The following is a 27,470-nucleotide window of genomic DNA, read 5'->3' as shown; positions in this document are numbered from 1 at the left end:
AAAAAAAAGTTTCCACCAAGCCTCGAACACGGGACCTCTATCCTAAGAATCGGACGCTTTACCACAGTACCACCAAGGGTTACATAATTGAAATGTGTTTATTTGCTAATATTAATACATGTTTCATGTTCAGCGACACCTGCTAAGGACTGTTCATTTTATAAAGTGGACACTTTGTTTATGCTATATCTTTTTTATTTATTGATAAAATCGTAAACGGTTTTCTGTGTACCGTTGAACTATTATTCTATAATGCTATGAAAATATAAAATCTTAGAAAATGCTTTTGGTTGAAGAGCAAAATAGTTTTTCAAAAAACTCCTACGAAAAGCTGTTCGTCATAGTTTAACATTATTTTTCGCAAAACATAAATCCTAATTTTTATGAACAAATTGTATGTTTGTATCCTTTACTATTCGACTAAAGGTATAGCTTTAAAAAAAAGTTATATTCCACCATTCTCTGACATTAGGTAACTTTTGTGATTTACCCATTTATGGCCAAATTTGCTGATACACCATCCTTTCACTCTCAGCAACAGAGAAAAGTGAAAAGCGTGTTCAAAACTAGTTTGGATTACTAAAGAAACTATATTTGTATTAAAGAGAGCTGAATCGTGAGTTTAAACCACAGTCTTAAGTATAAATTTTACTGTTTATGGTAGTTTTACTAAAAAGTCTCATACTTTTAAAATCATGTACGCATATTTATCATTCTACAGCAAATTGTAAACGGTTTTCTCCGATTTTTTCAATTGGTAATCTCAGAATAACATATTATGAAAATGATATATGGAAAATAAAATGGATTTTATTACAGCAGTTTTGCCAATTTTCATGATTGTCAATGTACTTTGATAGGTCTTCTAGGAATAAAGCAATCGTGTTTCTATAGTGCTTTAAATGTGACGTGGGGACTTAATAAGTAACTCTATGAAGGCGTAAGTTATTTTTCAGATTAATACTATATTAGTACTTCCGTCAGGACGTACTTTTAACCAACACATTCTACTCATATCAATTCCCTTCAAATTTAAAATATTTTTCTTCAAAAATATACGGGAAAAATGATTTAATTAAATCTGTAAAATTGTTGCTCCAAAAATAACTTGATTTTTTCCATCAGGATTCTGATTGATGATGCTTTCGAAGAACAAGCCTTTTTTTAAAAATAAAAAAATGTAAATTATCGAATTTTCCAGCCAATTTTTAACAATCATTGATTTTGATAACCTCCAAAAATCGACCGTTCTAATCGTTGTTACACATTTGTGTGAATTTTTATTATCACAACATGCCTGTGTTGGTAGCAAAGCTCAAAGCTTTGAGCCAACCCTTTTCCAATAGAGAAGCTAGGCAAAATACAGGACGCTTCGATGCTTACTGACTTTAAAATGGCTTGCTCAATTTTCACCACCTAATTAAATTTCAATCTTGTGGCTCCCTTGCGACGCCTATGCACCTATTCGTTTCCATCATTTGCTTCTATAGACTCCCTTTACCTTTGAGTCGCATGACCGCTACAGCCATAAAACAAAAATAATATTATTCACAAGTAAATATTAAATTTAACAAGCAGATTTGAATTTGTGGTGAAATAAATAATTATAATTGCCCAAAATTGACGCACCCATGAAGTATCTTATTATTTTAAATTGAATTATACATGATACCAGGATTTCTTAGATAATATGCCATAGTGACTGCCATAAAAAATGGAAATTAACACTGTTACTCAAATCAGCAGTGTTTCTCATTTGTATTTTATTGTTTGTGATTCCAAAATCATGTATTTTCCTATCATAATCCGCCATTTAATTTCATCTTGCGGCTGATACACTTCCGAATAACTGTTTGAAGACAGCCAATCTAAAATTATGACAACTATTAAAAAGTTGTTGGAGAGGCTGCATATTGTGAATCGAACAATTTTAACTCATCACTGAATAAATATCTATGAAAACAAAAACTAGTCGTAAAATATTAAAGTTTTTATATCAAAGTTCACAATACGTATGAAAAACTTTTGGCATGTGTTGTCCACTGTCAACAAGTGACTCGTTTATTACACATCACCCAAAAATCTTACATTTTTTGCAACTGATGTGTAACTATACTGAAACTGCCATTAACTTACACTGTTGTCAAGAAGTATAAGGGGAAGGGGTGGTAAAATGAACACTTATAGGATATCGTCTTGCTTCTACTGGGAAAACGATCAATTTGCGATAAATAACTAAATAATGTGCAAATATGCCTAAGCCAATTGAGTGGAACCTTACAAATATATGAAAATTAAATGGTCCATCCAAGGAAGCACATGGTTTGTGACGTGCTCAAATAGCTCGAAAGCAGCCAAATTTATGAATTGATCAATTTGTGCCAATATTGGGGACTGAGGGTAATATACCCATGATAAGGAAAATATCGATTAAGATGTGAAAAACATGCTCGTTTTTAGTTATGATCGGATATTCAGATTAGTTTATGCAGGATAAGCCGAACAGCTGCCGACAAAAAGTAATCAAGCTTAACAAAATACAATCGTTTACGGGATTTACTATGGGACCCAGACACTTTAACGTTCAAGGGTCCGTCATAGAAACTTCAATAGCAATTTTTCTGTTCAAAACTGAAATTTGATCACTATGTATCGGTTGGTGAATAAAATACAGTGAACACATTTTCATGAAAATATTCATGATTTTGAACGAAAAAACTGCTTTTGAAAATTATTAAATTATTGACGGATCCTACCCCCTTAAACGAAACCTTCTCAGCCCGTGGGGCTAACAGATTAACGTTCCCCACAAAATTAGTAAAGAGAACATTACAAATGTAACTCGTTGTTCTGTGATATGTCTACTCGCGAAATTGTCCTTCATTTATTGATTTGTTTATTTGGTATAACTTATTCTATCGCACAACATCGAAAATAGAGATTTTCGTTAACTAACTAACGCAGCGAAACGAATAGAGACTAAGTGCCCTATTTTGTAAGTCGAGTCGATTAAAAACGACTCGACTGGAGTCACTGACTACACGGAGCCACAAATCTACCCAACTTTGACTTCTTCTGACTTCCTGCTCTTCCGTGAGATAAACCAAATTTGGGTAAACTGTCATAAAGCTATCGTTAGGTAGTTCTCCTTTGACAACAGCGAAAAAACAACTCAGTGCAAAAAACTACCCAGCGTTAGCTTTCGAAGTCTCCGTAGTGGGTTAAAACAACTTAATGTTGGGTAAACTCGATAGAACCCAAATTTGTCTTATTCCATTGAACTTCGACGATGGGTCAGTGCTTCTTTCTCTGTTTTTGACAACATTGCTGTTGCGAGAGAGGCAAAACAACCCAACCGTAGGTAAAAACTAAATGCAGTTCACCCAAATTTGAGTAAAAAGAACTTAATTTTTGGGTAATCTGATTTCTCCGTGTACCAAACACTTCGCTCTACTAGGCTCTGTCACTCGGGTTTATTACCTGTTGTCACTCTTTGTGACTGGATTACTAAGGTAGTCGATGGGTGACATCTGAAATATGCCAGCTTACTTCGATCGACAATGACTACAGACGAGTCACATGAATCCGCTCTATTTACAAAATAGACGCCTCACGGTGTGCCAGAAACCGTCATTAACACAAAAAATGTCCAAGAATTTGGCACCTACCATTCGGAAGATATAGTATTCAAGCATCTTTTCCGTGAATTTGAAAATATTCTAACGAGGGAATCAAAAGTTATCGTGATTTGAAGGTTTTGAGCTATTTTGGAAGGGATATTCACATGCTTCAATTTATGCACCAGCAGTGCATCATTACTAATTTGTAAACAAGACAAGTAACCAAAAGCTTTTCATTAATCATTCAAAACATTGAAGTTACAGTGATTTGTATATTCGTCATTTTTTCTATGAAGTTCATGTTAGTCCTTATTTATATGGCTCAGTTATATTGATGTACATAATCTACAAAAAAAAATATCCATGAGACTGACACTCGGCATTCAAAAGATACAGTTACCCCACAGTTATGGATCAACTAAGGGTAATTTTTCAGAACAATATATAATTAAAAAACATGGTGACGCTGTACAAAACAAAATTACTTCCCTGGCACTACTAAATATAGTTGTTTTTGAGAATACACCTCAAAACACCCGGTTATTTACGAAAAAGTGTCGATTTCGATGGAAATTGCAAACGATGTCCACCCCACAGATGTGGATCAGTGGGAGAGAAGGATTCGTATTATGGATCAAAACACTATAACAGCAATTTATCTGCGAGGTAAACGAATGGTGTGCTAGTGAAAGCATACGTTTTGGCGTTTGTTTCGGAATCGTCTTATCTTTGATTCATAACTGTGGTATGGGTTTCAATGCCCTACAGTTATGAATCAACGCTTCTGGGAATACGGATGACATTTTATTTCCTACGAACGGACAAAATATGCTTAAGCATATTTTAATTGATTGCGATGCTGTACCGATTTATGTTTCACGTTAGTAAAATGTGTTCTGCGTAATTGCAACTATATTTGATGAGATATTCCCGTTTTAATCCAACTCTGATCCATATCTGTGTGCTATCCATAACTGTGGGGTGACTGTATAGCTGTCGAGCATCTTCGCAGTTAGTTTGAGAAAATTTTATCAAAGGACAACGTAACTAGAGTACTTAGAAGTGTTGGAGATATTATAAAGCAAATTTTGAATATTTATTTAGCACGTATAATGTTTTTTTCCCTTTCCCAAATGCAACAAATTCGTGCCAATATGATAGTCAACGTGATATAAGAGCGTGATTTTACCGCCCGTTGCTGCTTCTTTGTGATCACAAGAACATCTATACTTGCACAAGGAACCAACGGATGCTACTGAGGATAAGTTGCACCACCAGTGTGTAAAGCAATGAAATTCTCGTTGCTTATACCAAGCAATATCGGCGCCGCCTGCGTCCGAATACAGATCAATTGGGACTATGGAAGAAATGTTTACGTGCCACTATCTTTGAGAAAGCCGTTGGGGTCCTCTTCACATCCACGAGAAATCACTGGAAGTTTGGAAAATGGAAAGGAGTTATATTACAGGATTCGTTTTGGTGAACAAATGCTCAATTACAAGAGTCCTAGGGATCATCTTTTCATTTTCACTGGTTACACCTCCCTTTAAACATAGTAAAGTCAACAACATAAAGAATTATATAAAAAGAAATCCTTTCATATGTACACAACTTGACTGAAGACTCAATATGACGACATCTTAGATGACAAATCATTCAAAGATTTTGCATGTTGCGGATCATGCAACATCCATCCAAAAAGTAATCCATCAGTATCTAAATGGAAAGTCGACTCTTATAGTATCGAACAATTCAAGGATCTCGTGTAAGTATGTAAAAGTAAACCAAACATAAGGCTTGCTACATTTTAATATTTTGGAAAACATGAAACAAGATTTATTTCGACAATAACTGACTACTAACAATTATTTGAACAAACATATAAACGTGTTCCCTTCGCTGTCACGAATAAATTGCGAACCATCATACAAAGCCTATTTAAAACAGTAGCATAAAACGATCTCACTAGTTGATAATCCATACTCGACTGAGCAACATGGAATCACATTCAATTTGTTCAGGCTCACCAATACGCTTATTCGGGCTATAACGAAGCACTGCCCAACAAAACGCCGAAAATAAAACAAAATTTTCAAAAACGAACCCATTTGTTTGTGCTGAAATGAAGCACTGCCTTTTTTCATTAAAATACCAGTTTAATACATATCTGTAAAGTTAATTTGTGTCGTAATGATAAAATGTGTGTTGCGGAGACCATATTAAACGATCAAAAATAAATCTTAAAAACAGGTCCAAAACTTCTAAGTTCTCCAGTTATGTTATGTTTCGATAAAGTTTCCTAAAACTAACTACGAAGCTTGACAGCTATATCTTTTGAATACCGAGTGTCAATCCTATGGACATTTTTGTTTGTAAAATTTTTACATCTATATAAATAAAAATGGAATGGTGTTTGTATGTCACGAAATGGGTTACGAACGGGTCAACGGATTTGAATGATTCTTTCTCAGTTTTGTTCGTCAAGGGTTCCGACGTGTTTGTGTGTATAAAAACCCAAGATATTTACCGGGAAAGTTGAAAAAACGATCGCGAACGAAACTGTCATTTTATATGGGACGATCAAAATCGTTTTTCAACAGCCTACTTGATGGCAAGACAAAGTTTGCCGGGACCACTAGTTAATATAATAAAGCCATATAAATAAGGTCTTATTTGAACTTCAAAGAAACAATGGCACATATACAAACCACTGTTCCTTCTGATTGTATCGAAGAAATGATTTCAAATTCACAGAGAAGATACTTGGACATCACATGTTTTGAATGCTTAATGCAAAGCTGATGATTATTTGGCTGGTTTACAAATTAAAAATAATGCACCGCTGGTGAGTATTTTGAAGCATGTGAATTAGGGCGGTTCAAAAGCTGAAAATGTTTGAAAATCAAATCTCCCATATGCTCCTTACCATCCTTACCATAAAAATGGTGTTCTGTGAAATTTTCAGCTTTCTAGATGGTGATTTAAAGGTGGCCCAAAGACAATGTAGGTTACTATGGAGAAATTTTGAGATATGTTCCAAACACGCTGGTACTGTAATGTAAGTAGAAACTGATCATCCCATAGTGGAAACTCATTCTTCAAACCATAATAAAGAAATTTGCTGAAGAGAGCAATTCAATCCGACGGATAGCAAAAGAGTAATTCATGAGTTTGATTGCTATTATTTTGCTTAATATGAGATTATAGCCCTGCAAACATGTACAAAAATCCCAAACAAAACTAGCTCAAAAGGGATTTGCTTCTTCAGCAACATTCTTCATTGAGGTTTGAAGAATGAGTTTTCAATATGGGATGATCAGTTTCTACTTACATTACAGTACTAGCGTGTTTGGAACATATCTCAAAATTTCTCCCTAGTAATTTCCATATAAACCAACATTGTCTTTGGGCCACCTTTAAATCACCACCTAGAAAGCTGAAAATTTCACAGAACACTATTTTTATGGTAAGGATGGTAACGAGCATATGGGAAATTGTATTTTCAAACATTTTTAAAATTTGAATTGCCCTAATGTGAATATCCCTTCCATAGTAGCTCAAAACTTTAAAATCACGATAACTTTTGATTCCCTCGTTAGAATATTTTCAAATTCACGATCGATGATCGTCAACGCTCAGCGAGCTTGGCAAATCACGGCCTACCCCTTAGCTGATCATCAAGTGTGCCTAAAATAGACTGATTTTTGCTCATGAGCTGAGCATTTTCAATACCTGGTTAAGACCTTTCCAAAATGGCCATTCAAGTTTTCATATTTTGGTAATAGATGGCAACACTGCTCGATTGCTATCAAAAGAGCCAATTTTATGGGGGTGTGATATGCAAATACCAAAAAATTTTAAGGATAACGATACCGAATTTTCACCAAAGTTGGAGGAAGTGTTGTGTGCCATACAGTCGGCCGAATCACAATTGTTAATGTGGCTGGCAACACTGTTTAAGCAGAATAAAGAAACGATCAAAACCATACAATTTAAGCGGAACAGAAAAATAGAATGCTTAGCAACATAGCAATACTCTTCAACTGTAATCCAGTTTTTCATAAAGGGTTCAACATTTTGTCGTAGCGGGCAACACTGCTTAAGTGAAATTGCGCCACTAGCGCCACCTGGTGGCAAAATCTCGAATCTCATAGTTTTTATAATGATAGTCCTTGAGCTACTGAACAACTTTACTGAAGGCGCCATCTTTCTAAGTGGTCATGGTCCTGAGCTATCCGCAAAAGAAAATTTCGATGCTCACTAGCACCACCTAGTGGCAGAATTCCGCAATTCAATGACCACCATATGTTAGCCCTTAAACTACTGAACAATTTTGCTGAACATCATGATCCTGTATTTTGAATACTTTTAAAGATATTGATCATTTATAAAAACGGTCGTTAATCTGAATTTAGGTCGTAAAAATGTGGTCGTAGGGTAATTGATGAATTGATTTCTATTTACTCATGACGATCCATATGCCCAAATTTCAAGGAATTCTTGGCAGACCCTAATTCGCACGCTTGTTAGTCTGATTAAGAAACAAATAAATCAATAATATTGTTAGGATTCTAAAAACGCATAATTTCTCGAAATAATAAAATTGATTTCCTACAAGTAGACTCCAAAAGGCAAACTCTCGTTTTACTAACAGATTCAACTTACGAATACCCAGTCAAGTTTGTAAATTAAGTGTACCTCATATTAGAGTGATCTGAAATATGTTGATCATTATTAGAGTGGTTCAATAAAGGATAAACTAGTATTTAAATGATAAAACCTCATATGTATACACAAGCTCCTAACCAGGAGGACACTATTGGTATCAGCTGTTTGGGGAATATTTATCAACCAATGAAATACAATTCCGATCCCCAATGGTAAATGAGTGAGAAAAAATAGATTTATCGTCGCTCTTTCTCTTTGGGGCTCTCGTTCGCTGCTGCTATTTATCAAACTTGTTACAACTGGTAAAATACTGCCGATCACAGACGATACATATGCGATGTTTTTTTCGTTTGCCAAATGAGAGCGAATTCTGCAATGCCTGTTCAAATGATTTCAATTCTCTTCTCTTCCAGGTACTGAAACGTGCTTCTAGTGTGCCGTCGTCTCGCAGCGGCTGTGAAGAGGGCGTGGTCGGCAACGCCGGCGGTGTCATCGTAGAGGGCGCTACGGAGGACATCGGCGTTCCGCTGAAAACACCTCGACACGAACAAACGCAAAGCCAGCACAACTCGATGGAAAATCAGCTGGAACCTCCGTTGACTCCTTCCACGACGGAGGAAAGCGTGGACAACCCATCGCACGTGAGAATCAGCTCGACGGAACCTCTCCTAAGGATACAGGGTCGAGCAGTGACCATCGATGAGCTGACGAATCCCGGTGGACGATCTGGCGGTCCAAGTGGAGCCTCTCAGCGACATCAGCAGCCTTCCTACAGGATTCCCGGGGTCACTCCAGTACGGGGACACTTCCAATCCCAGGGATGGTTATAGGGCCTATTCAACGGTGGTGCTTGTTATGTATATAGTATTATCGGAAACGGAGCAGTATATGCCAGCGCGAGTATTATCTAGTCATGTAGCGGACTCGAGAAGAACACACAACTGAACTGCCATCTCGAACACAGGACAAATTCTTACCAATCGGATGTAAACTTATCGAAAGCAAAATTCTAAACCAATCGGAATCGGAGAGGTTCAGTTTTTGGCGATTATCCAATATGTAGTGTTGATATCGTTTTTGGGTTACCCTAGTACGAAAGGCCTAAGCGCTTGTTGAACCAAGAGGCTACTTTTTTGATGTAATTACTACCTTCTCGATGATCACAAAAACTCTTAACAAAATGGGAATTGGGCGCAAAACACTTAATTGAGTGAGTGAAGGCTTTCGGCTGACATCTTCCAGCAGGGACAGAAGACGGAAGCGAAAGTATCACTTCACCCACCAATGTTGAAGTAGGAATACTTAACCTCATATACTTACCGATTGCACATAAGTTAGCGATCCAGCTAAAAGTTGGATCAGTAGAGGAAAATATTTAGCTAATTGAATCACTTATTCAAATACTAGTCAACAGAATAGCAAGGAGAGATTTTTAAAACACACGATACACAAGCAAGGGACCACGTCTCTTAAGTCGAAAAACATTCAAAATGTAGTAGTGATGACCGAAGATGCATTGATAATATATCAAATGTTAACCACAAAAGAAGTAAAAAATGAAAATGTTAGATTTTTACCACAGGGTGTTTCATGAAGCGAATGTCACACATACAACAAGAGGCATAAGTTTCACCCAAGAAACTGCAACTGTTGTGGACACAGAGTAAAGAGTCAACATTAGTTCGATTTTTAAATAGAAGCTGCAACGTCGCACTGAAAATACACCACATTCTAGTTCAAACAAATCTAACGTCACCAAATACATGCAACCTTCAATGTACAGATCACCTCTAGACCACACAAACTCACTAATAAAAAGTTTATATGGAAATTATAGAGATAGCAGATAGCAGATTCACATACAACACGCAAACCACACGAGGAATTTTCCTTGACTAACGATGCGAAGAAATCAATGGAGGCCTTATTACTGAGAAGATATATGTTACGATAAAAACCTAGAACAACAATAACAACTAGAGCATAGTTGTGCGACTATTCACACCAACCAAAATGGATTGAATAATAACTCTTCATAATAAAAAACAAAACGTACGTACTGTTGAACAAGTAGATCTCACGAAACGTCTCGATGCGATGAGAGCTGGCCTTGCTCCAAGTTTTCCCGTTCTTGCGATGGAAAATTGGGGCGAACTCAAATCTCGTTTCGCATAAATCAAATTGGTGGATAATCTAGTTATTGTAATAAATCAGTTTAGGAAGTTACTTTGAAAGAAATTCGACTCGCACGTGAAGATCAGTATGCAATTAATCAACCAAAAAACAAAACAGACATAGATCATCCAAAACGATCGCTAAAATGACACTATCGAAGGTAAAGAAAATATTTATACCTAGCTAAGCAAGAAAGTTAAACAGATAACACTAAAAACCAAACAATGGAGAAAACTGGAAACAACTAGTCAGTAGAGAGACATACACTCAGTATATTATATATTACTAATGGTAGTTATCGACGTAATATTCCAGTCATTGGTTACACAACAGCATAATTTGAACATTATCGTTAATAGACGAAGGCAGATGAAATTGCTACGGAATTAGGAAAATCAAAAGAAGCAGATTGTTTATAGGAAATTGAAACAAGGAATAAGAAAACAAACAACTGAAGGAGTGATTTGGGATTCATTGATCTATAGAAAGAAAGCCTTTTGATGTAGCATTTTTCCAATTTTCGACTACTAAACATTTTTTTTTTAAATTTTTTTATTAGTATCATTCCAAACATTACATTCATTATTTCTTATATCTAGGTGTTCTGTGTTATTAGACAACACTATCATCCTATTTAGGTAACACAAATCTAAGATTTTGTTAACATTTTGTTAACAACATATTACATTTCATTTGCCGTAGCAGTTCAGTTTTTTTACAGGTGAGTTGATTTCACCTGCTTATAAGAGAAAAAAAAAGTTTTTAATAAGTTTTTTTTAACCTAACTAAATCTAAACATATAACGCATTAATCGTGGCAATACAACAATTTTTGCCTAAAATTATCAATTATTTTATTTGACATTTGTTCCAATGTTTCAACATTGGATATTCTATGTAACTCATTGGTACTATACCAGGGAGGAAGCCTCAGAATCATTTTCAAAATTTTATTTTGAATTCTCTGCAGAGCTTTCTTCCTGGTATTACAACAGCTAGTCCATATTGGTACAGCATACAACATGGCTGGCCTGAAAATTTTTTTGAATATCAAAAGTTTGTTCTTAAGACAAAGTTTTGATTTTCTATTAATAAGGGGATAGAGACATTTTACATATTTGTTACATTTGGCTTTAATGCCCTCAATGTGATTTTTGAAAGTTAAATTCTTATCTAGCATGAGCCCTAGATACTTAACTTCATCTGACCAATTTATTGGAACCCCTCTCATCATGACAACATGTCTACTTGAAGGTTTCAAATAAAGAGCTTTTGGTTTATGTGGGAATATTATTAGTTGAGTTTTGGAAGCATTAGGAGAAATCTTCCATTTCTGCAATTATGAAGAAAAAATATCCAAACTTTTTTGCAATCGACTACAGATGACACGCAGGCTTCGTCCTTTGGCGGAGAGGCCTGTGTCATCCGCAAACAAAGATTTTTGACATCCCTGAGGTAACTCAGGTAAGTCAGATGTGAAAATATTGTATGATATTGGTCCCAAAATGCTGCCTTGGGGAACACCAGCTCTTACAGGAAGTCTTTCAGACCTGGAGTTCTGATAATTAACCTGAAGTGTACGATTTGACAGATAACTTTGAATTATTCTAACAATGTATGTTGGAAAATTAAAGTTTTTTAATTTTACAATCAAACCTTCATGCCAAACACTGTCGAATGCTTTTTCTATGTCTAGAAGAGCAAGACCAGTAGAGTAGCCTTCAGATTTGTTGGAACGGATCAAATTTGTTACACGTAAAAGTTGATGAGTGGTCGAATGTCCATGGCGGAATCCGAACTGTTCATTGAATTTTCGTTGATGTGGGTCATCATTCTGTTCAAAATGACCTATTCAAAAAGTTTACTGATGGAGGCAGCCCTGTCGTCCTGCTTAGTCGCGCTTAGTCAACGACTAAGAAGCTTTTCTCAGACGTTTTTTTAGAATTTTACACTCTTAGTCATCAAAAATAATGTGATAGAGCTTCGCGAAATCAACAAACCATCTAACGCCCCATCAGACATCGATCGAAATTGCCAACCTGTATCAACGCTCTGGAGTAATTTACCTGATTTCATATAGAACTTTTCAAGATCAAGCGCATATTACCGCCCTGTATAAAACCAATCTAAATTCACGAGCTGTATCAACGCCCTACCGTTACGTCACCTTATCTATCATCCTGTTGAACACCGATTGAAAATTCAGGCTTAATTAACGCCCTGGAGTAAATTACCTTGTCGCATGTTGATCAGCTACATCTTAACGCCCTGTGGGACAAATGTCAAGAGATATGAGCACCCTGCGCTAATTTAAACTTATCTTTCGTAGATTATGTGCATCGTAATGCCCTATATCAATTGAACATTCCTGTATGGACGCATTAGAGTAATTTGATCTTGTTTCATACAGATCAGCTAAATCTTAACGCCCTTTAGGACATCATTCAAAAATTTCAAGCTGTATAAACGCCTGGAATAATTTGACCTCATCCCATGTAAATCAAATGCATCTTATGACATCAATAGAAATTCCAAGCTCTATCAATGCCCTGGAGTAATGTAACCTAATCCCATATCGATAGAGTACATCTCAACGCCCTGTAGAGCATCAATGAAAAATTGAAGTTTTATCAACGCCTTTAAATAATTTGATCTTCTTTATGTAGATCAAGTGCATCTTAACGTCCTGTAGAACATCAATTGGAAATTCCTAACTGTACCAACCTCCTGGAGTACTGTGGCCTCGTATCATGTAAATCAGCGACATATAAACGCCCTCTTCGATATCAAGTCGAATTGTCAAGTCCCTGGAGTAATTTGACCTCGTTCCATGTAGATCTGGTACATTGCGACGCCCTGTAGGACATCAATGAAAAATTCCAAGCTTTTCTTAGCAGTGCCAACGCTCTGGGGAGTAATTTGACTTCATCCTATGAACATCAAGTGCATCTTAACTGAGTAGTGTTTGATCCTTCGACCTTGACGCTTGCTCCTGCGGGGGCGGTCGATGAGGGCAGGATCAAACTTGTCGCGCGTCGGTAGCGAAGTAGTGAAAAAGTGATCGGTTCGTTAGCAGGGGAAATCAGGGTAAAACCGACACTGTGGGTAAGATCGACACCCTTTGATTTTTCATGTTTTGAGCAGATGTTTATACAGTTTCCACCACGCTCTATCTTAACTTGTAAATGTAAAATGTTAACTTGTAAACTGCCAAAATAAACAACAAAATTATATTGGATAACATAGAAGTAACAGCAGTTGCAATATTTGGCTGTTATTCTTTAACTATTTCGCATGTGAAATTTTTTAAATGTCATTATTTGTTCTGCGTCTACATCATCATTTACTTTATTTTATTTTTGATAAAACATGAAGGAGAAATTATTTTTTGGTTTTACGACAGCTGAAAACGCTATTGAAATAAATGTCCACTCGGGGTAAAATCGATTCCTAATCGGAGGACTATCTCTGTTGTTTATGTGAGTCTTTATTTTTGACTTCCAGTGAAGTTCATGGACGGCGAACTTGTTAACATGTAAAATATGACACTATGTAACTTGTTACAAGCTATCATTAAGTATTAAAAAAATATTTTTAACACTCAATTTTCGAATCGCTGCTTGACGCAATGTCGAGAAGAGATGTCGGTTTTTGAGCATTTGATGAATTCAATTGGTAATCATTGTAGGTAGCCCATGGTTTCGTGCGGCTTCCAATATGGCATCGAAAGACACGTTATCAAAGGCACCCTCAATATCCAAGAAAACACCCAAGCCTGATTGCTTCTGAGCGAATGCTTTCTCGATATCGTATACAACTTTGTGTAAAAGAGTCACAGTGGACTTTCCAGATTGGTAAGCATGTTGATTGACATGAAGAGGCATGTTTGCTAAATAAACATCACGGATGTGATGATCGATAATGCGTTCTAGACATTTCAGAAGAAAAGAGGTCAGACTGATTGGTCTAAAACTCTTCGCTTCTTCATACGACGCACGTCCTCCTTTCGGGATAAACTTTACAGTGTGATTATTAGGATCTAGGAATGTACCCGGTAGCAAAACTGCTTACAAGTAGCTTTTTCAAAACATGTTTGATAAACTCAAATCCCTTTTGGAGCAGAACAGGATAAACCCCATCCGCTCCTGGAGATTTGAAAGGAGCAAAACTATTAAGTGCCCATTGAATCGATTCAGTAGTTACGATACTGCGAGCCGAGGCCAGAGACTCGTAACTACATGAAAAGACATTTGGTTCATCCGTAGATGCTATGTCCACACATCCGGGAAAGTGTGTATTGAATAAACATTCTAAAACTTCTTCATCGGAAGAAGTAAAGTCACCATTAGGTAAGCGAATTTCGTTCACTTGGAAATCCTTAGATTTTGCAAGGATTTTGTTCAGCCGACTGACTTCACTCAAACTGGAAACATTTGTACAAAGGTTTTTCCAGCCGGATCGTTCAGCAGAACGAAGAGCCTTCTTGTAAGCCTTGCGAGCCGACTTGAACGACTCTGATCCAGCTGAACGGCGTCTGTTCCAACTCCTTCTACATTGTTTCCTGAGTCTAGACAGATCGGAATTCCACCATGGAGTCCCTCTTGTAGTCTTTACAGATCGCAGAGGACATGCTTCTTCAAAAGCTTCCATAATGTAGGATGTTGTAGTATCAACGGCATCATCCAGATCACTTGGATTTTCAATGGACGGAGAATATCCATGAAATTTGGTCGCAACCAATTCAATATAGAGTTCCCAGTTTGTTGACCGGGGATTCCTAAAACGCAAAGTCTGCGCAGTTACATTTGAATGTTCAAAGAAGATGTAGCGATGATCAGATAATGATTCCTCATCTGATACATGCCAATTCGTCAACTCGTGACTGATTCTATTCGAGCAGAGCGTTATGTCTAACACTTCTTCTCTATTAGAAACAATGAAGGTTGGGCGATTGCCTATGTTAAGTAATCCAAGGTCTGTACTACTTAAGTATTCCATCAGATTGGAGCCTCTCAAATTGATATCTGAGCTGCTCCAGATGAAGTGATGAGCATTGGCATCACTGCCCACAATCAGCGGAAGGCCTTTTGTTACGCAGTGTACGACAACTCGTTTGAAGTCATCCGTTGGGGATGGTTCATCATGTGGTAAATATACCGAACAATAGACGTATTTCCTGTTGAGGTCACCAACAGAAACATCGATTGTGACAGCACATACATCTCTGGTAGTTAACTCAGAAATGAGTGTAGCAACGATTGCTTTATTAACGAGCACGCATGCGCGGGGCATGGCGCGCGAGTTTGCCATTTCAAGTTTGCTGAAAGTAGCAAAAACTGGGTCCACAAGGTTTCCCAGATAAAAGTTCCCTCTACGAAAGTAGGGTTCTTGAACTAGCGCCACTTGGGCTGCACCATTTTGCAAGAGTTTGCAAAGATTGATCGTTGCTGTTCTTTTATGCTGAAGATTGATCTGGGCTAGCCTAACCGTAGCCACTACCCAAACTAGGCAGGATTAAGCTTTTTGAAATCTCAGCATGAAAAAGACCAGCAACGAAAAAACCAGATCGGTATCTATTTAAAGTCGCCAAAGGCGAGAAAGCACAGAATACGCATAATGCGAATCCATATAGGTGATAATTTAAATTAAATGTTAACATATTCATAATCCCACCCTTATTAAGCCTCAGTATAGAGACTGAAGAAGGGCAGCCGATTATCTCGGAGAAACACAAGGTCACCTGCACCATTGCTCCGGGTAGCACAGGAAGGACTCAATACTGTGGAGGGCGCCCTGGTACCTCACAGGCTCCGTTTGCGGTTAGGTTTTATTTAGACCCCCCTAACCATTCATTCCTAGGCACGGTACGCATCACACCATAAATTAGGGGTCACCTGTGAGGTGGACTTTTACCACCGGAACAGGCAAACCGTAGTGTTGATTCTTAGCCAGTTGAAACCACCGCTACCGACAATACGCGGCTATCTAGGCTGCTCGAGAAAAGGAGGTTAATATTGATGATTAACTCCTGACGTACCCAAGCAGCCCAATTGACTTTTAAATTTGAGCTCTCGATTTGTGCACATTGAAGAATGGTAAGTTAATCCCAAGCCCCATTCATTAATTCCCTGTGCAACTTCGATTGTTCTTGTCAATCACGGAGTAGCAACTACGAATTGTACGGTCATCTATGCTTATGCTTATGCTATGAACATCAAGTGCATCTTAACTATACATCATCAATCGAAATTATCAAGATGTATCAACGTCCAGTAATAATTCGACCTTGTCATACGTAGAGCAAGTACATTTCATCGCCCTGAAGGATATCAATTGGAAATTACTAGCTTTAAAAACGCATTTTCTCATGTGTGTAAGGTACATCTTTACGTCATCTAGATCAGGTGCAACAATCACATTGACTAGGGGCATTTTAATGCCCTGTATGACATCAATCGTAATTTTCAATCTGTATTAACGCCCTATAATAATTAATCTTCTCTCATGTAGATCATTTTAATGTCCCGTAGGATATCAATTGCACATGCTAAGCAATATCAACGCCCTGGAATAATTTGACCTTATCTTTTGTAAATCACGTACATCTCAACGCCCTGTAGGATATTAATTGAAAATTCCATGCTTTATCAACATCCTGCAGTAATTTAACATTAGTCCACATAGATGAATTGACTCTTAACGCCCTGTAAAAAATCAATCAAAGTTTTAATCTGAATCAACGCCCTGGATACCTTGTTTCACGCAGAGTTGCTTAATATCAATCATATCAGCTGATGGTTGATGCTCTAAAACTATCAATACCACTTGCGAGCTATCAATATCACTTAGATTTGACAACCAACAGCAGTGATGCGACAGCGCACTCTAGATCATAATCACTGCAGAATGAGTGATCACGTGGAAACTATCCATGCTTTTATTGTTTTTTAGTGACCAACATATAGTTTTATTCTATATGAAGCACTGTCAAAAATATCATACTGATAAATTGCCATTTTATTTGCTTAATTTAAGGCTAGATAGCCGTAGCGGTCAACGCGCAGCTATTCAGCATGAGCATGCTGAGGGTCGTGGGTTCGAATCCCACTGGTCGAGGATCTTTTCGTAAAGGAAATTTTCTCGATTCCCAGGGCATGGAAGTATCTTCGTACCTGCCACACGATATACACATGCAAAAATGGTCAATCGGCAAAGAAAGCTCTCAGTTAATAACTGTGGAAGTGCTCATAAGAACACTCATATGAGAAGCAGGCTTTGTCACAGTTGGGACGTAACGCCAGAAAGAAGAAGAAGGCTAAACTTAACCCATCAGTGATATCCATAGTCTATCGCCATCAATGCACTGGCGATGGAGTAGACAGCATGATGTAGATGTGATATAGATCTAGGACAGGACGTGACAGCTCAACTAAGACTGCCCCGTTGTTCTTCAGTGGATAACCTTGACGATACTAAATCCAGTGTTACCAGTCTCCATTTTAGGCAAATCTCGTGAACAAATTTAAATATCAAGGCTCATAATTCGATTGTATCTTGCGCGGTACATTAATTTAGTACAACAGAGGAACTAATATTTAAAAAAATCAGGTTAAAATTCAAACTGTAGATAATTTTAGAGAAAATTAACTTAATTTCTATTATGTTTGCTACAATTAGGGATTTTTTAATATTTTTTTTCATTACAGGAGTACATGCCTTGAACATAACATCGAATATAAATAGATATGAAACAAAAAGATTTCATGAGAATTTTCCAAACTTTTGATAAAAACTTTAATCTATGAACAAGCAACACGGCTGGGCTAGCAACAAAGTGCTCTGTTGCAATCCAACTCAACGATGTGAAAGTAGGCCTTTGCCAAAACGACCAATGAGAAGTGGTCTTTTTTGACAGGCAATTGGTTTCAATTTTGCACTTTGACCTGTCACGTCTTGTCTTAGATATAGATTAATCCGAATTGTATCGCAGTCGGCCTGTACAAATCTGCGTTGTAGTGACAGCGAGCAACTCTGAGTTTCACGTAGATCAGCTACATCTTAACGCCCTGAAGAAACCCAATGAAATTTTGATTGCTTTATGGCCTTAACTAATGTACCGTGCTGCATCAATACCCGGACGCCTAACGTGATACAGATATTCAAATGCCTGTATGCAAATAGCTAGCGGGTATTTGATAACTTATTGCTACAAAATGATAACTGTTAGGTCAGAACTTGCTGCTGAACATAAAATTTACAATGAATTTTATGATAATATAGTGAAAATTATGATAATTCTGCGTCATGTCGTGTTCACAAATCCGGACACTTGCATAAAATTCCGGACATTTAAATAATCACAGCTGTATTTCACATTGAACCATAAAAAATCAAACATACCTTGATTAAAAAATTACATAAATTCATTGATTTGTGAAAAATGATGTTGTTCATCTGTTACAGGGCCTCGAACAGCTTTAAACACGTTTTTAACAAGCCTTCAAAAGATAATATGAAGTGCGCTTTATTCCCAATAATTATCACACACAATTTACACTTTTTGTAGATAATAATGTTCAAAATCACAATTATATCACTTTTAAATAGTTTCTCCATGTTTTTCAACAATTGTAATGCCATATATGTTGTTGAAACCTTTTGAATTCGATGCTCAAGCACGGTGTCCGGGTTCATAACCACTCGTACCAGAATCCGGACAGTCTTCTTTTAACACAGAATCATATGCATTTTCATTAAATTCGCGAAACTATTCAACTTAATCAGCAACAAGCTCAAACAAATCACAATAAAATGTGTATTACACAAAATTTAAACGTAACAAACGCGTTATTCATCGCCGAATTGCGGTGGCACATTGTGTAGAATTCCTTCGGATGTTATTTTACGTTAAAATGGTTAATGGTAGTTAAAATGTGTCCTAGCAGCAATATTTTTACGTTCGGAAAAATATTTAGCATTAAAATAATGAAATTCCACTAGAGTGTCCGGATATTGGTCTCGTCCGGGTTTTGATTCATCACGGTATATCAAGTGAAGAGTAGTGTTTGATCCTTTAATTGCGCACAGTTCGAACGAAACGTGTAAATTTCTGAGACATATAATGCACATAATTGGAGCGTGGAGTATCATGGATATTTACATGATATGTCATGTAAACTTCAATTATATGTGATGTAACCCAGCAGGATCCTCTGTGGTTACATGACATATAACACATTTTTACATGATTCCAGACTTAAATTTACATGACATCATGTTTACATCGCATAAATGAAGTTTACATGACGTGTAATCTTCATAATTTTTAACTGTGCGTCGTCAGCTCTTGCGGGAACGAGTGACCTAATCAGGATCAATGGTAATTCAGTATTATTGAAGAAATTTCTGGTTAAATTATCTCGAGAAGTCTCTCGATAGAAGAAGTGATCATTAAGGGACCCACAACCACGGTTCGAATAAATTTTAAAAAAATGTATGGATAAAAAACACGATGATTGGGATGAGAAAGGGTTCTTAAAACTCTAAAATCAAACAACGTGGTTTATGCATAGCCCTTAATTGTGTTGTAGAAAATCAGGGGTTCTTTATGATCCACTTGAAAGTCAATGAACGAATTGTTGAAAGATAAAGTAGTGTTTATACATTTTTCCGGACTATCGCCCCATCGTCACCAACAAATCGCTCCCTGGTATATAAATCACATTTTTTGTATGGAAAGCAAAATTATGTTGAAATTTTGACGATTGATGAAATATCTTAAAGTTTGAAGCTGAAAAATCTTCATTTCATATGTTCTTAAAACAGTTAGTGTAAACCCTTTTTCATTGAGGATCAATAATTTGCATGGCATAGTGTTGAACATTCATGATCAAGTATAAACCAGCAGCATCTTCGTGTTTTTTTTTTGTTGGATAACCTTCTGTAGTTAATACATGCCAATTCCAATATTCCAAATTACATCGAAAGCAAAACTACAATAGATAAACCATAGCGATATATACGGAAATCCAGGGAAATTGTTTACTTTTTTTCACTTTGATTTCACCTTAAGAACGATATTTTATTTTTAAGTTAGGTCATATATTTGTCTGCAAGTTGAAACATCATAGAAGTCCTGCTTTTGGAAAAAGGTTCTTTGTTGACTTAATAATTCGATTCAAGAAAAATATATACATATATTTCTTCAAGGATGCATCATATATTACTTCACGTTCAAACATAATCAAACATTTAAAACATCTAACCTTACGAATATTATATTTTATGCTTTACTTTATAACTTTTTTTGCACCCTAGTCAAGTTTAAAAGTTTTCTAGTCTGACAAAAAATGGGAACACACTTAGTTTTTCGATAAAAACATGTTTCGATTTGATTGAATAATTATCGCAGAAACGGGACCGTTGGAATTACAGTTTTTGTCGTCGTTTGCATTAACAAGAGGTCAGCGTTTGGGTAACTCAAATTGCAGAAATCTAGCTAAACAGTTTGCAAAATATGCTCATATTTTGTTAGGTACTTATTCACGTATCTCTCTTCTATTACATACCCTGAAATACAAATCGAACTTAACGGTATCGCATGGAAGAAAATTGTAGCCCAATAAAAAAAAATTGCCGACTATTTTAAATTTGGCCTCCATCTTTAATTTTATCAGAAAAAACGCGTTTTTACCATTACGGCACCCCTCGTTTTAAATTATGACCCAGACAACCAGAAATCGCATGAAAGTTCACGTTATAACTCGTTTATTCATACTAATTATATCAAGCTCGCAAAACACCGTGGATAAACTCGTCAAATTGATGAGTTTCCTCGCATAAAACACTTATTTTCTGAGTTCATTTGCACATTTTGTTTCGCCTCGTACACTCGTACAAAGTAAGTCGAATCAATTCGTAGCAGCTGTCAAATCAACATTTGTTATCATAAGTTAAGTCGCATAAGATCACAGATTAGTTCGGTGGAATATTTAAACACTCGCATTGTATGTTATTATTCATCACATAATATATGCACGCATATCGCCTCCACTTTTGTACGTAGAAAGCCTTTTCGCGACATCTTATAAGTGAAATTTTGCACATACAAAGCCTCCAGGTGATTTCGTTATGAGTACATTTTGGTTGTCTGGGGAGGTCACAATCCAAAAGCTTAGAAAAATAAACTAGTTAGAGTAGCTGCAAAAACTGGCCAATAATATTTACCGAATGAACGATTTTCTAAATATATGCAAACTTCATATTTTGTACATTGCCTTTTTGAAATGCCGAACATGAGAAAAAAAAATATTGTAATTTGAGGCAGATACTTGTTGTTGCAACAAGTTTTCGGCTTTCAGTTCTGGTCTATACAGATCATAAACGGATTGTTGATGATCTGTATATGAAGACTGAAAGTCGAAAACACATAGCAACACAACCTTCATCACATTCGATCCCTATATATTCAAATGTTTGCGATATTTCTTATAAGACAACTTCATTAACGCATGGGAGTAGAAGCGCCCTCTGGACTATAGCAACGCCCCCCTCAAAAAGGGGCGACTAAGAAGCTCAAATTTTACGACGACAGGGCTGGATGGAGGAAAGCAAACTGATTGGGCGATAGCTAGAAGCTTCTGCAGGATTTTTGTCTGGTTTAAAAATTGGAACAACCTTAGCATTTTTCCATTTGTCAGGAAAATATGCTAATTGAAAACATTTGTTAAATATATCAACTAAAAAGATAAGCTACTTTCTGGAAGTTTCTTGAGGAGGATGTAGAAAATTCCATCATCGCCAGGAGCTTTCATATTTTTGAATTATTTAATAATAGTTCTCACTTCTTCCAAATCAGTCTCCCAGGTATTTTCGAAAACGTTCTCTTGATTGAGAATATTTTCGAAGTCCTGAGTAACTTGATATTCAATTGGACTAGTAAGTCCTAAATTTAAATTGTGCGCACTTTCAAACTGCATAGCAAGTTTTTGAGGTTTTTCGCAATTAGTTAGTAATAATTTGTTTTCCTCTTTCAATGCCGGTATTAACCTCTGAGGTTTTATCAAAATTTTAGAAAATTTCCAAAAGGGTTTAGAGCCAGGGTCCAATTGGGTCCTAAAGCCCTGCCTCAATTTTAGTGCCAAACGCTTAAGTTTAGGCCAAATACACATGTTTACTCAATTTTTTAATGTTTTCCGTTGGTTTAAGCCCAAAAAATTTTTTATTAGATTTTGTCGCATCCTTTGGCTTGAACTCAAATTTTGGGTGTATTTTGTTTTCCGTGTCCCTTACGAAATGTCAGATAGGAACAATCCCAGTGGTCGAACTAAAACCCCTGTGGTGTTTTTGTCGACTAAGCGAACGTCAAACATGATCAAAAGTGTCAAGGTTCATTTATGGACCAAATTTTTAAATTAAAGTTTAAACATGATATAGCCATTATTTGAGCGGGAAAAATTGCTAAAGTAATTACAGTAACATGCTTTTTCGTGTTATTAAATAAAAACAAGATTTTATTACAAATTTTAGGACTCAATTGAGAAATTTTATTTTCAATTTGTTTCTTAATTGTGAAAAACGTTTCTTGATTTCTTTCTTCAGATCCTGCCATATAATTTTCATATCAGGATCGCGAGTACGTTGAAATTGCCTTCTCCTCACGTTTTTAAGACGGATCAAGAGTTTAAGATCATCGTCTATAATCATGGACTCAAATTTGTAAAGTACTAATAATATGCTCAACTGGTGGTATTTATTTTGATTTTCGTTTTTCCAAATTCTCGTTAGAATTTTTTGAATGTAAAATATAGCCAAAAAACACAAATTCTACTTGAGGCACCTCCTAATCTTCTCCAAATTGGATGAAAAGTTGTCTGGTAGTTTGATTTAGTATTTCAACTAGGACTAGGGTAGATGTACCAATAGTGGAGGTACTAAGCACGATCGAACTTCATTTAACCGCCTAAATTCTAGAAGCGCAATTAATGTAAATGTTAATGTTGTAAAGGAAAGTAACGACCATTGATTTAATGAGAAAAATTATTTCATCGCAGTAACCCACGGCATGTCAGTGAAAAATAATACCTCCACTATTGGTACACTGTTCCTTTAGTTGCGGTATATTTTTAATTTGTGTTCCTATAGTTGCGGTATCCGTGGTGATATAATAATTGGGGCGTTCAGGCGGCGAAGACGTGCGCGAAAGCGGTTCCTCTTTTAAATGCATTGTTCTCGATAATATGGAAGAAATTTCTAAAAATAAGTAGCGGATGGTGCGTGTCAGTGGATATAGGAATGAATTTTCATAGTGTATAGTAAAAAATTGTGAAATTATGGTATTTTTCGAGGTGTTTGATCAAATTTGTAATGGCTTGGCCGATGTGAAGTGAAAAAAAAAAAATCTGGCATAGTCAATGTATTGGTGTTGTCGTGTGGGTGGAGTGAAGTGAGGGATTTATTTATTTGAAGCTTGAATGATGTTGTTTTAATGGGGTTCAATGGTGTTGAATGAATTGCTGTCTGTTGGTATTTAAAACATTTCATAAATATTTCGCAATATGGTCGTTTTATTCAAGAATTTATGTAAAATCATGTGGTTGAAGTGAGCATCGAAATTTCTCGAAGCTTGGGTACTTCGGATCAGTAAGTATGTGTGCGTGAAACTTAGCGCATCAAGCATTATGTTGTCATGATAACGACATAGTAACGCGGCGCGTCAAGCGGTGCGTGAGGCGTTCATCGTGCGAATTGCATATAAGCATATATGTGACATTGTGACACCTTGATGAATCGCGTGGGTCGTAACTACATTACAGGATATCCGGAAGAAAATGAATGCAACATTAATATTTTGCAGTTTTAGATCTACATTTCCTACCATTAAGGGACTGTCCATTATTTACGTAACACATTTTGTGACCATTTTCTGTATGAAAATTTAAAAAAAAATTGTATGGCGCGTAAGAAATCTCAATCTTATTATATTTTGCGTGAAGTAAACACAATCATTAATGAAATGTTTCGCGTGTGCAGTATAGCATATAGTGTAAATTGGAAACCTTAAGAAAAATCAAACCACCATTGATCATCGGAGAGTTCATCCAGTTCATCAAGTGTTACAAATCTGCATGGGGTTCCAACTTACTTGGTGAGATTGTTCTAATTTATATTGTATTTATTTATCTTTTTATGTCATATATAACTAGGTTGGGAGGGACCACCAGGGCATCCGAATGAAGCGACATGGACAGGGAGCTTGGGACTGCCTCCTCCCTGTTGTTAACATTTCGTGGATTGAGGGCGGGCTCTTCGACCCCATCTACTGGGAGTATTCTGTCAATCGAGGGCTTGATTGTACAATTGTTCGTGAAAACTTTCTTCTGGAAGGAGATTCTTTTCCCCTGCCGCGGGTTTCGTGCAAGTTTCTCTGCTTGCGGGTCCGCACATCCGTTTTTGGCCCTTCATACAGGAGACTGACTGCTTACGAACAACAGCACAATCTTGATCAAATCGCTTTTCAGATTATTCCAGTGCTATAGGCAGATGCCTTGCTACAATAGATGGTAGAACCAAATCATCATCAAAAAAAAAATCATCGTTTATAGTTGCGGTATCCGTGGTTTTCTTATGGGATCCTCCACTATAGGAACACTTTACCGCAACTATTGGTACAAGCAAGGACAGTTTTAGCATTTTAGTGATATTTCATCTGTTTTAAAGCAATTTGAACGCTCTTTTCAACTATTCCGTGTATTAACAAGCCAATACATCGATTGGCAGTGTCGGTTCTATGGTTAATGTAATAAAATCAGTGAAAACGGCACTACCGCAACTATAGGAACACCCACAACTAAGAGAACACTTACCCTAGGGGGTGACTGGTTGAATCCCAGACATTTTGTTTTTTGTGAAACTGTCTACTGCGGATGAGATGAATCGACTCTCACCAAAAAGAGCCACGGATCATTCATTCAATTGAGTGATTAGGTTCTTTTTAACAGCTCCTATTCATTTTGCCCATGTCTAGTTCCGTGTGTAAGTGCAGCTGATCTGACAATATTAGAGCAATCACGGGAGACCAATCAAGCGCAATCGGAAGCTCATAAATCAATCTTCATTTGAATTATTTATACTCATTTATTTTGATCCGTAATATTTTATTCTGTTCAACACAAACTTAGGTGCTTCAATGATACTCAATCCTAACTCGTCGTTTCTTCCTATTTTTAAGAAAAAAAAAAAAAAAAAAAAAAAAAAAAAAAAAAAAAAAAAAAAAAAAATCCGAACTTCCGTCGAAAAAATTGTTTCACTTGCTGTCTATCCAGGGATTTCATTACTTCCCCAACGAAAACCGTCACACTTATGCACCACCCTGCAGCCAATATGAGCCACGCCGGTGCCAGCTCAGCAAAGTTCAGATTCTTACTGTTCTCTTCCTGGACCATCGAAACCCGAATTCCGTAGTTTATCCCGAGAGTTCTCCTGAAGGCCTGCCTCTCCCAGTACTGCAGCAGTCCCGTTTCGGCACAGGCTCGTTCCGTGGATATGAACCGCTTCTCAACGATACTCCTCCGCTTGGTAAGGATGAAAATGATCGCATTGCCAAACTGGTAATTCTTCAGCTCAACGTATCTAGCCTGGTTCGCTTCGAAGTCGTAATTGGTTGGATAGGCCATCATTATTCGTAGATCTACCTCGTTGCCGAAGTAACCGTGGACTCCATCGAAGGTGATGTTTTTCCGATAGGAATATCCAGAAACATGATCAATCACTGGCAGCAGTTCGTTGTCCTCGGTTATGGGCGGATAGGTGACGTTCAGGTCCAGCCGAATTCGTATTCCTCTCTCGATCATGTCATTTACACTGCGTGCATCGTCAACATGCGGATAAGTGGTCATCAATGCAACGATTTTGGTTTCGTAAGCGCTCAACAGGAAGAAGTAAAAAACCACAAGTCCACTCACGACCAGCTTCTCTACACTGCTGGTTTGGTTCATTGATTTTTCTTCAAAACCGCACAGAGGCAAAAGTATGAGATCGTTTTTGAACACTTTGGGGAAAACCCACATGATCATGAGCGATCCAAGGAGAAGTGCAACGAATGCAATCCAAGCTCCGATACTGAACGGGGCACTGAAGACTTCCAGCACCTCCAGTTTTCGTCCTCGTGGAGTTACGACCATCATTCGATGCGGTATTGAAGATGTGTGATATCCAGGCGTATTTCGCAATTGTTTCAGATAGATCGGCTCCAAACTGATGTCGTAGTCCTCACTTCGGTCGGACCATCTTAGCCTATCAAAGCACTCATCGTATCCATCCCGGGTATAATCACAATCGATTTTGTCCAGCCGATAGGTTCCGTTTGCGTTTTTCAACATGGTCTGAACCCATTCCCACGTGGCACTCGCAGGGATGCTCATCTCGTTTTTGGTACCCGAACCAACGCGATACGAAACCAAGAATTCGTGCCCAAACAGATTTTTCGACTGGTCGTAAAACAATTCATCCAATGGGTACAGACCTGGCTTAGCGTGCATCTCTGCAGTAATGCTGAAGAAGAATAACGTCCGATAAGGTCGAATCTTTATAAAAACAACATTAAGAAAGCCAACGTTAATGAACAACTGAATGAATACTCTCGAGGGTTTAGTGGGCATTGGATCATAAAACACTATAATATTCGTGAAGGACTGTATTTTGGAGGCCACGAATTCTTTGAAAACCTTCATAACGTCGAATCGGAGATCGTGAACGTAAACGATCCAAAGTGAGGGCTTCACGATGTGGTTCGGACTCTTCAGACTGGTGACAACCCGAGCAATCCCATCCAACCGAGGAAGGATATAATCAATCAGTGTTCCCTTCGAGGGTGACCGCTCCAAAGTTTGAAACCAAACATCGAACACACCCGGTTTGATGGTGGAAAAGTTTCTGATGATTTCCACCGCATAATCAGCCGCCACTTGAAATCGATTTTCGAAAGGCTCAACACAGTTGGGCGTCGAAA

General features: G+C 37.1%; 1 protein-coding gene across 9 annotated transcripts in view; it reads left to right on the top strand.

Annotated features, from left to right (window-relative positions):
* Nucleotides 1-10,919, top strand: part of LOC5565862 (transient receptor potential-gamma protein) — a 535,758-nt gene extending 524,839 nt beyond the window's left edge. For all 9 annotated transcript variants that reach the window (XM_021847945.1, XM_021847940.1, XM_021847939.1 and 6 more), the window contains one exon: nucleotides 8,702-10,919. In XM_021847945.1, coding sequence (XP_021703637.1) covers nucleotides 8,702-9,118 — 417 coding nt within the window. In that variant the 3' untranslated portion in view covers nucleotides 9,119-10,919. The remainder of the gene's footprint in view (nucleotides 1-8,701) is intronic.
* The last annotated feature ends 16,551 nt before the right edge of the window (nucleotides 10,920-27,470 follow it).

The sequence above is a fragment of the Aedes aegypti genome, chromosome 2 (assembly GCF_002204515.2).
Source record: "Aedes aegypti strain LVP_AGWG chromosome 2, AaegL5.0 Primary Assembly, whole genome shotgun sequence".
NCBI lineage: Eukaryota > Metazoa > Arthropoda > Insecta > Diptera > Culicidae > Aedes > Aedes aegypti.
The sequence above is the reverse complement of the archived record's forward strand: the minus strand, read 5'-3'. Positions and strand labels throughout refer to the sequence as shown.